This window comes from Struthio camelus, chromosome 2 (assembly GCF_040807025.1).
Source record: "Struthio camelus isolate bStrCam1 chromosome 2, bStrCam1.hap1, whole genome shotgun sequence".
Taxonomy (NCBI): domain Eukaryota; kingdom Metazoa; phylum Chordata; class Aves; order Struthioniformes; family Struthionidae; genus Struthio; species Struthio camelus.
The window spans coordinates 104,928,329-104,943,254 of NC_090943.1; the positions used below are offsets into that span (position 1 = coordinate 104,928,329).

Sequence of the window (14,926 nt, forward strand, 5' to 3'; positions counted from 1 at the left end):
GGTTATTTAAATGAAAGAGACAAGCACTTTAATAAAAATTGTACTATAACGGCATTTATTTGATACATGCATTAATAGACATACTATAGATAGCAAAGTCATGTAAGATGTAAAGTTATGTTGACTCTGTGAGCTACACCAAGCTGCTAAGACAATAAGTCCTTTCAATATTAAGCCTAAGTTAATCAGAACTGTTGCAAGAAAACCAAACAGGTTCACAGTTTCAAGATAAGCTAAAGAATTTAGGCATACATCTTCCAGTAATTTACTGGAACACGTTTATCAATATGGACTACTACAACAACACAACCGAGCACTTAGTATCTTCATGCTCTTATTTTTCTTACTAAGAAACTGAGATGACTATATACTATTTTGCAAGCGCAAGGAGGAAAAAGAAAGCTTAGAATTGTTAATGTGGCCATTTTTACAAGTGAGTTCTGCTCTATGATAGTTATTTGGTGTTGCAGTTAGGACAGACTTAGGTTTTTTTTGAAGGAGGGAGATGGGAAGGTTTTGGAACCGTTCTGAATTTTGACCTAGACTCTAAGAATCCAGCCTGACATTCCAGCTGATCCCATAACACTCAACACCTTTTTATAAAACAAGCACATTCTGTACACCCTTTAAGCTACAACTTAGAAACGTGGGATTGACATCACTGTCATATTTTAAGCACCCAGTGAACCCGATACCTGATGTCATAACCTCTGCTAAAGAAAAAAGTCTAAGCATCCTGCAGCATTTTTTAGCACATTTCTGTAGCAACTCCAGTTCAGTAAAATTCTTGTGGTTTCTCAAAAGAGATCATCTTATTTGGTTTGGGATAAGCATGCACTAACACTAAACATGGGAATTATCTACAAGCCAAGAGAGGCCAGATTCCAATATGCCTACTCATTTTGGAAATATCAGCAAATTCAGTAAGACTCCTTGAGAAACAAGGGACTACTTGTCTAATTTAAAAATCGAGTTTTCAGATTTTATTAATAGAAATGCCAGGCCAATAGCTCTCCCACTCATTACCTTTTGAAAATACATCAATGTGATAGACCTTGTTAATCGGTTGCTAAGTTGCTGCAACACCTAAAAGCAGTACTATGAGAGCATTTCTTCCAGGAGCAACACTGGCAAAAACAAATACGGACTACAACTAAGTATTCATATAGCTCTAAATATAACATGGGCAAATGGGATACTTAGACAACCTCACAGGTTTGCGTCTGAACAGCGCAATCCGAGTTTTGAAACCGCACATGAACAAAGATCAAGACAAGTCCATACTATCATTCACTGCCTAACAGGAGACAATCACACATTACTCCATAATGCCCCAGTGTCCTGCGTATCCTTCCACAACTGGCATATCCTCTGATAAAGAAATGTAACTTGTGGATTCAGACAATCTGAATTTAAAGTGACCCTACAGAAATGTTTCTAGGGGAGAGCAAACTTTGGATGAATGGATGAAATGTAATGCTTTTCCCATGTAAAGAGCTTAAAAGTTATAAATTAAACAAAAAAGAAAACTCTAATCACTGTTTTGTTTTTATAATATAGAAGACGAAAAAAAAATACAAGTCAGTATTCAACTTTGTAAAAAGCCATCAAAATTGAGAGGGCAAAAAAACCCCAAATATCATTTGTACACTAAAACCTGTCAAATAAAAGGCACTGCCAAATTCCTAAGTGTCAAATATATATAACAAAAATATATCCTTGCCTTTTTGTTCTTTAACATAGCTCTCCTTACAGTTGTGCATGAGCTGCAGAATCCACTGATGTTGAGCACCAATGCACTGCCAAGCAGGGTCCCCAGGCGCATGAAGATCAGAAAGATATCTGTAAAACCCAATCCAAAAATCACAGCTCTGACTTGACATATTGAAGGCCTCATTAAAACAGACGAGAGATGCACCAAAAAATACCTCCTTTTTACATTGTTTTAAAAATTCAAGAACGCTTGCTGAGACGCATTCATACTCAATGCAAACACAAGCTTTGCATTCTCCCTTCCTACTTTAGCGAAGGAAAGTTCCATCTAAAAACACCTTGCAGAAACAAACAAAAATACATATACTTAATATGATGTTAATATGTATTTTCAGTTATGTCTCTAGTTAAGTACTTGAGAAATCAAGTTCTTATCTGCCAAGGTTCAGTGCTTCACATTTCACTTGGAATCAGTGATAACATCTCAAGCACATAAAAGATGATATTTTTCTTCCAACTTTATACGTCCTGATTGTATCATCATGTAACTGCAACAGGCAAGTATAGAAGCAATTAATTTTTCAATGATCATTCATTTTAGCACATACATGCACAAACAAATGTAAACGAAGCTCCTATTTGGTTTCTGCGTTAGGACATAAACACATATGGATTTGGGGCTTTTCTTTTTAACAGATTTTCTAACAAGTGCAAGCAAAACAGCCACAATCTTTGGGGAGAGAAGTGTGTGCAGAAGTTATCTGTTGTAATTGTGAAAAACAATACAGAGAATACAGAAGTAGTATAGTCCAACATATGGTATTCAAGACTATGAGACAACAGTACTTTCAAAATAATGCTTTTAAATAGTCGAGCAGCTACTTCTTTTTAACGTGTTCCATTTCTTTCTGCAGTAACTAGACACAACATAGATTCAAAAATTCAAGATGACCAGGATGAAGTGCATTGGTTTATGATCTTAAGCAGTGCAATGAGTGTATAACCTCTTCTAAAAAGCTGTACTACTACAGTACTGACTAATGTTAATTAGGACTGTATTGCAAAATTCTGACTTTTTTGAGAACTGTCTACAGCACTTAAACATGCAAAATAAACTGTTTGTCAAAGTATGATCAGTTGGATGGATGAGGAGATTACACAACCAACCATTCTGAAAGAGTGATATTTATAAGTTACGAGCTCAAGTCCTTCATCAGTGTTCAGGAGGACTTTAGTCTTTGTTTAGACACAAAATAAAAAAAAAAAAATACTGCTGGCCTTGGAAAAAATGCATCCCCTTAGCTGTTAAGTGATATGATAAACTTGTTTCTGAACAGTATAATATAATTATCAGTGTAAACAGTATAATAAAAAAAATGGAAGAATATGGATTGAAGCTTAATCATAAAGACATATACTGAATTTTTGAGACGGAAAATGCATGGCATTTCAGGTCTCGATCAGTCTTAGACACTGTAGACATACAAAAAAACATACCGAGCAAAACCCCACAACTTATACATGTAGGAGTATTTATGGAAGTTATTTTACAAGGAGGATTTTGTTAATTTGTTTTTAACTAAAGTGCTCTGCAGAAAGCTTTCGTCACACCTTGCCTCCTGGAAATTTACACAAGTATATTACACACATTAGCGTAGCTACAGTAGTATACACTTTGTATGCAGGGCTTCTGTTAATTCATTAGCATCAATTTACTCAAGATTTGTGCCTGCCTTGCTCTCTTTTGTTATAGTGCTCTAGATGTCGAATACACTAAGGAGATACATTAGCACTAACTGCTTTAACGTAGGCTGGGATATTCTTAAAGATTCAGTGCTTTTCCAGGTATGGAGCTGGAGGAAAACTAAAAACTCAAGATCCTAAGCAGATACAGCTCCAATTCGTCCAAAGAATTCTTAGAAGAGCTGCTAAGACTTGGCTCAAATAAAGAAGCTTTTCTTTAAGGTTTTCAAGATTGATATAGAAAAATGAAAACAGTAATACACTCTTCCGAAGCGAAAAATGCTTAACTACTTATCTCAAAACACAGTTCTAATAATTATGTGATATTTATATGGCACCCAAAAGAACGTGAGGCACTCTATGTGCATATATGCTGGTTATCGTCTAGGCGCATAAGTAATGGGACCTGAGTCTCCAATACTGCAGTTTATCCTGTGCAGATGAGCCTAGCTAGCATACAAAACAAAGACTTCACACAGGTGTCCAAGAGTTTTAAGAATGCCTCACAAAGTAATGAATTTGCTCTATACTTTTCAAGATAATTGAAGAAAACACTGGGAATCCTGAAACAGTACAGGATTCCTACTTAATATCTAAGACTCAATGGCTTTGCAAGTAAAGCCATTGAAACTTCCAAAGCATTTCAAGTCAGGTGCCAGGGATCACAACTACCGGTAGGCTTAAGGTCTGCTGGTATAAGGAGATTCAACTGACTCATGTTAGTGTGCCTAAAACGGACTTTGACATCAGCTTTAAAGATGACAGAAAAATGGGAAATTTCAACGAAAACTGGGGAAAAGGTTCATGCTCCAGAAATATAAAGGAACTATATTATTTAGAATGAGTAGTAAAAGAGTCAAACCCAAATTTACACAAAAGTCTGGATTAAAACCTTTCTAATATTGCTTGACTCACGATGATTCCATTTCAATACCAAGTCAAGATGAAATATAACACACATTACTAAGGAATCTATTTTGAGATTGTAACTTGTGAGTGATCGCTTCAGACTAGACTTGCGATATACTGCTTAGAGGAAGCATCAGAATCTAAACATGAGTTTAAGACTAAAAAAATTAAACTAAATCCCAGTTACCTTTCATTAAATTGTTCTCGTTTTAAAAGTGTTCTTTATTATTCAATAAAGCATAAAGTACTACCTATTGCCATTATTTATATACTCATAAAATCTTAAAATACTATATTTACAGCTTCAAAACATTTGTGTTTAAGTCACAGTAAGAATACTCACTACACTATTAGGAAACAGATTTAGACATACATCCAACATCCTATGTCTGAGAAGATATTAGTCAAATGATTACCTTATATAACGTTTCTGATCATGCAGTGTCGACGGAGTTTCAAGCAGCTTATCCAAGAGAAGTTCTCTTAAAGCTTCAATTCTCGTTTCAACTTCAGCATAATCTAGGAGTGGGGAGAGGAAATAAAACCAGTGTGTGCCATCAGCAGTAGTGGGAATTGAAAATTAAGTTATTTTTCTAGAGCATTGGATCCTTCTGCACTTAATGCAGAAATTGATATAACTCATTTTATAGCAAGTTACGTCTGAAAATTTTGAATACAATAGTATTACAAAAAGGAAAATTTGACTTTGAAGTCTTTCCAAAATATGCCAGTGAGAGAGACACTGTCATATCCTTTAGTTTCTGAAAACTGTTACATGTCCAGTAATACAAAGCTTCAATAAATAAATAAATAAAATTAGCTGCCATCTCCTATTATACTTATTATCTTCCAGTACATATCTCAGGCAGAACCCTGCCAGAAATATTGTTTAGAGTAACTGTTCAGAATCTAAAGAGATCTCCATATAAACAGAAGCTGAAACCCACATAAAGCTCCTTAGACTATTGTGTTTTTAGACTTTCAGTTAAAAAAACTGTAAGTAAATAACAGAACTCTTATCTTACATTTTTTGAACACTTGAACCTCTGTCTTTCCGAAGAGCGACTTGGCTTTTTCATAGTCGTTAATAACCACGTCATAATCACCCTTAAAAACAAACAAACAAAATTTGGATCTGTCATGAAAAAGGTAAACGTAGACTAATTTCAGGAAGGAGAAAAATATTCTTAAAGGATTATACCTTCTGGATATTCCTTTCGATATTTAAGGGAAGGTTGAAAAGAAATTTAAAACGCTGAAGGACATTAAGTGCATTTCTTGTTGAATCAGCTTTGTCCTTGCGACCCAGCACTTCTTGGAATAAGGTATCTGCTGTGTTACTGGCTCCTGTTTTAAAAAGGATGAAAATAAGAAAAGTAAAGTAGGTAATCAGTACAAATTAGATACAGATTTTCCCGATTTTAATGACTGGCACATTCATTCAATTTTTTTCAGAGTAAGTGAAAAACTATTGCTAACATTTTATTCTTTTTTTGTTTTAATATTTTGCAATTTATGAAATACTATTTCAAAGTGAACCACTTAACATTTTAATGTCATAAGATCCCTGTGCAATTAAAAATAATCACTCTCCCCTATTTCAAATGCTTAACTTCATTTCAGATATTTTATAGTTTGCTTTGGCTCCTGATCTACATTTTACAGCGAAATTATGCATCTCAGGATATAGAAAAGTCATACAAAGTTTTCCTTTTAGAATAGTATAATTTCATTATGTTAATTAATGTCATAGGTTCAAGAGTTATCATTGTGGGTTTTGTAAACATTTTTTTTTGTGTTTTCAAATTAAGTCTAAAAAATGATTAATACTATTTGATATTTAAATGAGTCATTATTTAAAGTACCAAAGATTAAATCATAGACAATAAAGTTACTGAGACTCTTAACTAACTGGTCACTGTAACAGAATAAACACAAATTGTCTTCATATTACTTTACAATTCTTACTGGCTTCATTGCATACAGGATCAAGCTCTTGGTCAACAATTTCATGCAACAAACTCTACATTGTGTCTGAATATTCTTCCACAAATACATTCTTAAAACCTTTTTTATTCAGACTACAAAGTAAACTATCTTGTACTACAGATTTCCCCATAATTTCCTTTCACAGAATAACGGAATTTCATTTATAGTAGGGAAGATTTACATCGCATGCGAATATTTGCATTTTTCAACTTGTGACTTCTTTTTAATTAGCCAAAGAAATAAAAAAGTGGAACTGTTTTAGCCTTTATGATCGCTGCCTGTAAAAGTTTCTACATTATCTGGTCTAGTGACTATACTTTAAGCAAAGATGAAAAAAATTACATCAGTCTCACTGGGTGGCGTGCATGCCGTTTTCTCTAGTCAACACTGTGGGTGGCCTGCTCATGTTAAAAGTAGTCTTTGTGAAATAATTGTTATATCTAAATAATGTTTAAACTTCGTTGAAATTTTGAAGCCCTGATGTAAAAAATGTTTTGTGAGGACAGCTATTTCTACTACATATTATTTAGTGTAAAATACTTTAATCCATTAAGCAGAAAACCACAATGAAACAGCTAGCTGGACATTTAAACGCAGACCACAAAAAAGTTGGATTTTCTTCTTCTTGACATTATAATAGATGCTTGTTTCATAAATCCTTCTAGTAAACAACATTTATTTTGTTTGAATTCATATGTTTATTGTCCATTCTTTTAACAGCCAAATAATAAGCAATGTACTGCTTTTGGTGATTACATTTATATTTACAAAGCATTTTTCTTTACTCAATACAAAACAAAACTTTTTGAAAGGTAATTGAGAACCGCAGAAATTGCACAGTGATATTCATCTTTACTTTAAAACAACACACGTCCTCAATTCTTTAAGACATAATTTGCTGTAGAAATTGTCAATTCAAGTAAACGATTTTACATTTTTTTCTACGGACTCTATTTTACTTAAATGATTTAATGTTTTAATCTCTAAATATCTTAATCAAATTAATTACTCTGTGCAGAAAAGGTCTTTCAATTTGAATTAAAAGAAACAAAACACAACTGTAAAATGTCCTCCCTTCTTCCCTCTCAAATCCTTTCTATATTAACAACCTTTATCTCTTGATCACTGATGAATAATCTAGATCTAAATAATAGAGTTCATAAAGATGCAAGTCTTCTGTTGATCAACTGTGTTTTCAAAATAGATGATTCACCTACTGTGCACACATTTTCTTTTTACCTCAACATAAAGGTCTAATTATCCAACAGCTGTCTTTCACAGAGCCTGACAAACACCACATAATGGAGAGAATCAGACTGACCTCCTTTAAGATACAATTCTTTGTGAAATTAATTATACCACATAATACGTTTTTATAAATAAATATACATATATATCTATTTAATATCTTATTTAAGATACTTAATTGTACCTCCAAACAATTATAATTACACCTGTAACACCAGATTCTGCTTCTACTATCTAATGCAGCTTCAATCCAACAATTTGGCAAACTATTTTAATGTATTCAGATGCTGTAGAAAACATCCTTAGTCTTACAACTCCCTAATCAAGCTCACAGTATCGTCTCTCAAAATGTGCACCTACAGGAAATAAAATGCAAAACTTGACTAACGATTTGAGGACACTGTTGAAAACATTCCCTGTAACTCACAGATTACAGAAGCACTTGAAAGTCAAATTCTTTATAGAATAGTAACTAAGGACACTTTTGAATGGTCAGAAAAGAAATAAGGCTTTCATCCTCAACTACTTTGCATAATATTGTTTACTCTTTTTAAATCCCTGTATTCCTACCCCCCTGCCTCCCACCCATCATGACTTGCAAAGTATCAAGAGGAAAAGCAGCCAATTCTTCTCACAGCAGAGCTAAACCTAATACCACTCTGAAGTGGCTGGCACAAGTTCCTCTAAAGGGACAGCTTGAAAAAGACAATCCTAATCATTTGCATACAGATTTCAGCCAGCATTTATCAAAGAAAAAATGACTGTATACTATAGGAAGGTCTGTTGCATGTCGAAAATAAAGCCATGACCCTGCAAGATTTTACGGTTTCATTCATTTATGTTAAAATCTGTTACGTATTTTTGTCAAAGGGAAATGCTCTCCAAAGGATCTGTGCTCGGTGCATGGCATGGTATTGATACAGAGAATTGGGGACTACATCTACAAATGTCATTAATTGCTTTTTCCCCCTACCTTATTTGTATCAAACAGATTTTGGCACACAAGCCATTCAGATAGCAAAGATATGTATGCCAGGTTTTGCATTCCAGGCAACAACAGGAAGACTACACCTTTGCTGCAAACGTTAACGTATTACTAATGAGCAGAACTAAGGCTGTTCACAAAAAGCAAACAAATAAACCAAAAAGACCTGCTTTCCTTCTGCTCCACACATGAGCAGCCACTGCTTTATTCAAACAAGAGAAACCGCAGTGAACTTCCATGTCACTTTCCCTTTTTCATAAAAATACTCTCTGACTGTCCAACAGAGTCAGCTATCTGGATGTCATTCCTGCTTATTGATACAGCACTAAGGGAAACATCCCTTCCTCTGTGAAAAAAATCACAATGAAACACAGTAAAATTATCTTGGCAAAATTCCCAGAATTAAAAAAGTAACTTTTTGATCTGATGAAACACATACCAAACTGCAGTAAATGCAAGTAATCTCTCAACAAAATCTTACAACTAATACACAGAAACACAGAAAAGAGGGCACTGAGAGCTCTTCAAAAGTTTCTAAAAGAATACTAATTCCAAGCAGTCTGAATGACAGCACAGTAAGCGAGAAATATCCTGTTAATAGACCTTGTTACTTTGTGTTTTTCTCCTTTGCTAAAAGTTTTTACAGTCTTGGTATTTAGTTTTGCTCATCCTTCCACAGCTCTATTTCTCTCTTTTCTTTGTACGCTGAAAATTGACATGCCACCGAAATTAATTTAAATTAAAAGCTATAGGCTGCTTTTATTTTGATTTTTATTCTTTGTTATCACAAACTCAATCCTTTGTCCACCGAAATTCAGGGCAAAAGTTGCCACTTTTTTCAAGAGGTGTAGTATTGCACCCTAAAACCACTACCATCAAAAGGGAAACAGGCAAGAGAGAGTGTACTGTTTTCTACTTTCTACCATATTCCAAGAAATATATTAAAGTTTGTTACAAAGTCCAAAGTCCATAAATAGTTGCTGGTAGATGGAGAAAACTTACTGTTCAGTACATTCTCCAGTTTTTGCGTCATGGATCCTTCTACTTTTTCCGTTCCATCCGCTTCCAGTTTTTGATGGATTGCTGGAATAAAGTGTCCAGTTAAAATGCAGAACATTTTAATAGGTGGGAATACGCTACATCAAAGTGACACTTTTAAACATTTTTCAAAATTTAAAATAACACTTTATTTTTCTTGTTAGACATAAAAAAAAAAAAAATACAAACATGTTTCATGGCAGCATAGTCTAGCTAAGCACAGGGCTGAGAGCCAGATGCTGCAGAATTTTAACCATTACTTTAACACAGACTTCCTGAATGTTCTTGAACAAGACAACCCTTAAGGAAAAAAAAAAAAACCTGAGGAGAATAATCCTGATTAGCTATCTTGTCATACAGGTATTAATTCTATTTAGTATTTTGAAAAGTAAGCATCGTTCAAATACAAAATACTTTTGCTTTCTAGGGCAAAACTGACCTTTTATACTGATTTCACAGAAAACGCATTACTAATAATTAAAGGGTAGAAAAAGAGTCATAGGGCATCTGAATGACCTCAAAATCAAGTTTTAGAAACCTCCCCAAAAATCAGTTGTTTCCATCTGTAACAACGCAATCACAAAGAACTTGCACAATTTCAGTGTACCTTATAGCAACACCCTGCATTAACCACTATACAAAAGCACTGTGGTGCTTTGCTCAAAATCACATGAAAATGGAGGGGGGGGAGTTGCTTTGTTTTTTAGAATATGCTGTTTTTTCCTGCCCTAAAATGCCCAGAGCCCAAATTCTTGTTTTCACATAGTATTACTAATGAACCTGGAAAACTTTAGTATCAGCATTAATTTGCTGCTTTCATCGTAATTTCTTTGTAAGGAAGGGACAGATTTACCAACCAGCACACTCTCAGTACACTATACCAACTCTGGAAACATGGGCAACAAATGGAGTGTAGATATTGCTTTCTTCTACTTCCTATCTCTTATTCAGTCCCCTTTTCCTCCTCCTCCCTGTTGAGCACAACTGGCATAAATCATTGTTTTTTGTTTTTTTTTTTTTAAAATAAGATTACTAGTAATCTTGCATACAATCATCCTATATATATATATATAATTATTTTAAAATCACATAATTTCCCCTTAAAATTTTTAATCTATTAATATACATAAAATTTCTCTATCGAATAGCCATCAGCTCCTGTTGCTTAACAAAAAAAAAAAAAACACAGAGAGAGAAAAAAAACCCCATAAGTTTCCCATCACCTTCATCTGAGAAGCCTTCTAAAAAATTGCTGCTCCTTCTCACTACTCTCAGAAAACTGAAGTGAGGCTACCTGTGAAGACAGTGCTGCTCTGTGCTTTTAAGAGCATGAATAATGATACATTTTAGATGAGAACACAAATACACTTTTGAAACCAATCTCCAAATTGTCCCCAATTATCTGGTTTGGTTTGCAAGACAGAGCACTCGGAGTGCTTCAGCTGTATTCTTTTAAGATTAAGCCAAACTAGAAGATGCATGCTTAAGATACATACTCCAGGAGCACACTTAATGTGCTCCAACAGATAGTTAGCATTCAGTCCACAGGGTGATACTCAAGCTGGTCGGAAGAAGCACCTCGAAGGGCAGATAACACGTATATCAAGTTCTCATCATCAACCGTTTTCCTATACGAATCTATTCCTGCTTGTCCATGCTACGTAGGCACAGCCTAAGAAGAACAAGTGAACAAGCTACCTTTAGTAAGGCAAACCTGTAGCCTCAGTCCTACTGTAAAGAGTGAGAAAGGGTGGCTATTCGGAAACAGGCTGGCGCTTTCTAACAATACTCAGCCTCTTTCAGAGGACGAGTTTCCATTTAAAAAGAACACAGTGACAAAAAAGGGAGGGCAAAAGGAAAGAGAGAAACTTCCATTATCCTCAGACAAATACAATTCTTCAAATGGAGCCTAAATACAAAATTTCAAAAGCTTTGTCTTCTTGAAAATGCAAGAGAACCTCTTTATTTTTGTTGTTAAAATCACTACAGGAAAAAAAAATCTGATTTAGGACATCATATTTCTTCAGACAATCCACACTTAAATTTTTGTATACATTCAGGAATAGAAAACTATCCAAAAGATTGTAGATTCTTGAATCACAGCATATATTTTATAGATAACATGCACGATTACTTTTGAGAATGTATTTTCATAATATTGTAACAAAACCACTGCAAGTTCAAGGATATGACTAAAAATAATATGATATATGTACTATATCATATCATATATGTAATGATATGATATAAAAGGTTATACGCATGAGTTCTGGTCATGTGTAGTACAATTACAGTACAGCAATCTAAGTTACATACTGAACAGCAAGTTCATTAAAACAGCAACCAAAATATAAGCAGGCTTTTTTAAACCAAGTGTTGTAAATATTATTGAAACACTATCAACCAGTAATAGTTTGAATTTAAAGATATTCAAACCATTTTCTCAAGTGAATTTTCAAAAGATATTTTCTATACGGCTGTAGATAAAAAATAAGTTATATCTTGTCTCAAGGATTTTTAGAATGCAAGACTTTGGAAGTTATTAATTACATAGCATTAATTGCTGATCAAATAATTAAAATGTTATTCCTGAGGGGGACACAACTCAAAAGTTTCCACAATTGAACTATAACATCTAAACCTGCATGAGAAACAGTTTTTATTGCAAAATATATGCAAAATAGGATCAAGATTTCTTTTAATGGACAGAACAGTAAATTCTGAAAGACTGTGATTTAACATGTTACCAGTCTAAATAACATTAAGACATGAAGAGTAGTTCTTTTTTTTTTTATTTTGAAAGCAGTTTGTTTGGAAATGGTAGCATGATCATGAATCAGTTCCTGAAATTTTTAAAAAGCGTCTTCTCCAAAGCAGTTCTCTTTATCATCTCTGTTGGATAAGAAGATACAATAGCCACACTATTCCCTCCTCTTCCTTTTAGGAAATGGAACATAACATTTTTCACACTGGCAGCATTTAAAGTTAGTGGTTTGGCATAAAGCATTTGAGATTCTCTGCTTGAAAATAGTGCTGTTGTAAACCCAGGAAGAGTTATCACATTAAGCCAGTGCACAGGTGTTCCAGCAGAGAACAAGATGTCTACAAGGTGAAAAATATTTATGCATGTATTTTTTTTTTTTCCAATAAGGTAGCAAGTTCCAGGAAGGAGGAAAGCACTGTATGGTGTAAGTAAAGGAATATTAAACATATATAACAGGTAGAATAAGCCAAAAGGGATTTTTGGACCAGTGTCTCAATTAAGCTCCCTTAGGACATAGTGAAGAAGTGTAGACCTACCTAAATTACTCTTGCTACACATAAGGGGACTTGTTGTATTCCTTACTACATAGTTAACAGGATACTTTCTTCATGTACTGAAGCTATTTTCACCCATTAAATTCAAACATAGCAATAAGAGCATTCATACGTATGCCAAAGCTGGGCTACGAAAAAAAGATTAAGTTTTCAGAGTGAAAAATGTCATGAAAAATTCTTTATTAGAAAGTCTAAGCTTTGTTCGCATCAAATAATTTTTAGAAAGTTAAGCAAGTGTTCCTTCCATAGGGAACCCTCTGACTTAGAAGTTTAGGCAAGCAAAACTATATGCAGTCAAGAAAAATACCTGTTGACCTAATCTGGTGGGAAGGAACTCATACATACTCAAGTTATTCTTTCATCTTAGACTAAAACTATGTAATGGTGGGCTGTTGTTGTTTGGAATGATTCCCCTTCTCCTCACCGTTTCCACCTGCGTGCTTCCTTGTGCTGCATCTAGCAATCACACAGCTGCAGGGCAGAAGCAGTGAGCTGATCTATTGGAAAATCCACTCAGCAAAATAAAAGTTTTTTTATTCATCTGTGAGCTTGTCTAAACCAAGCCACAGTTGCACCATTGCAATGCAAGGGAAGAGAAGGAGCATGTGGCCAAGGACAGGTGGAAAGCAAACCTGCACCTCTCTCAGCAGTCAGTAGTTAGATTAACTTCAGCTGCAGCTTCATACTGCAGCCACTAATGAGGTGAGGGTAGGAAGAGCAAGGAGAAAGTTTTAAGATTCTCTCTGAAAGCCTGAAGAAGAGAGAGATGGACAAGATTTTATTCTTGAACTGTGAACTGTCACCTGGACTTACCTGATATGAACTGTATAAGTTAGAACAGCAGTTGAGATTGCTTCTCAAGAGTTTCCAAACCTAGCAGAGTCCATTTCCCATTATCAAGAAGCGTTATGGTAAGAAGCATACAACAAATAAGGTGAGGAGGGTCTGGGTCTACGCGTTTCAACCATGCCAGAAAACTAACTGCTTTTTGTACTATCCTTGCCACTAAGTGTTCAAGTTTGCAAGCTTCAAATACTCCGACTTAGAAGGAAAATCTCATAGTTGCAGTGCAATACTAACTTTTAATAGGGAAGAGATTAAGCTTAGAGCTCCTAAGATCTACACTGTGACCAAATACTTCAGAATTGGTTATTTTTGTCAAAACACAAGCAATAGTGTAATCTGGCAAATAAACCGTAGTACAGGCCTGTAGTAAAATAAACTGCAATTAAATCCATTGCTGCTTGTGTTGAAAACAATTTGATTTCTTCTAAGGAAGGATATGGTTTCTACTTGGGCAACTGTATATCTGAAACAAACCAGGCTTGTCAGGGTCATGCAATTTTTGACTTGCAAATTTCATTTTTGATTTACTCATCAGGTTTTGGTTTTTTTTTTAGACACACTTTGAGATAAGCACCAAGGAGTGGTATTCTCAAAAATTCCTCTGCCTAACTCTGCAAAGCAAAACAGACGCAGGTTTTCTACCATTTTCTAATAAGAGGCATAGACATGCATTTAGCATATCTGAAAATCTTATTCATTTGCTCAGAAACACAGTTAAAGAAAAAATTTACGTGAAACATACCAAACGTGTTTAGTTGGACACAGAAAATAAGAAGAAACAGAATGACAAAAAGGAAAGACTGATTCAGCAAAGTAGTTCTGAAGATGTTAATGTGGTAACCATAAAGAACTTGGCACTGAAATACAGTAGTGGAAGGAAGAACAACACATGTCAACATGCTTCCAAGATTCAAGCAAATGTATGAAGGAAAATGCCTTTGTCTTCCTTGTGAGAAAGATTAAATATTTTCTGTAATTTGAAGAGAATTCTTCTGAATTTGAGCATTCTTCCTGAATTCCACAGGCGTGCCTAACGAAGATAGCTAGTCATGATCAGAGCTGATAATACATTACGTTATAAAAACCTAAAGGACCTAAAAGTTTGTTGCTATGGCCAATAAATAGTACTGCTAAGTA

The 14,926-nt window shown here is 34.5% G+C and overlaps 1 protein-coding gene across 3 annotated transcripts in view; it reads right to left on the bottom strand.

Moving 5' to 3' along the window:
* EXOC2 (exocyst complex component 2) overlaps positions 1-14,926 on the bottom strand; it is a 147,899-nt gene that overhangs the window by 87,201 nt on the left and 45,772 nt on the right. For all 3 annotated transcript variants that reach the window (XM_068931992.1, XM_068931990.1, XM_068931991.1), the window contains exons 7-11: positions 9,590-9,670; positions 5,567-5,712; positions 5,391-5,472; positions 4,782-4,884; positions 1,724-1,842 (exon numbers count right to left, since the gene is read on the bottom strand). In XM_068931992.1, coding sequence (XP_068788093.1) covers positions 1,724-1,842; positions 4,782-4,884; positions 5,391-5,472; positions 5,567-5,712; positions 9,590-9,670 — 531 coding nt within the window. The remainder of the gene's footprint in view (positions 1-1,723; positions 1,843-4,781; positions 4,885-5,390; positions 5,473-5,566; positions 5,713-9,589; positions 9,671-14,926) is intronic.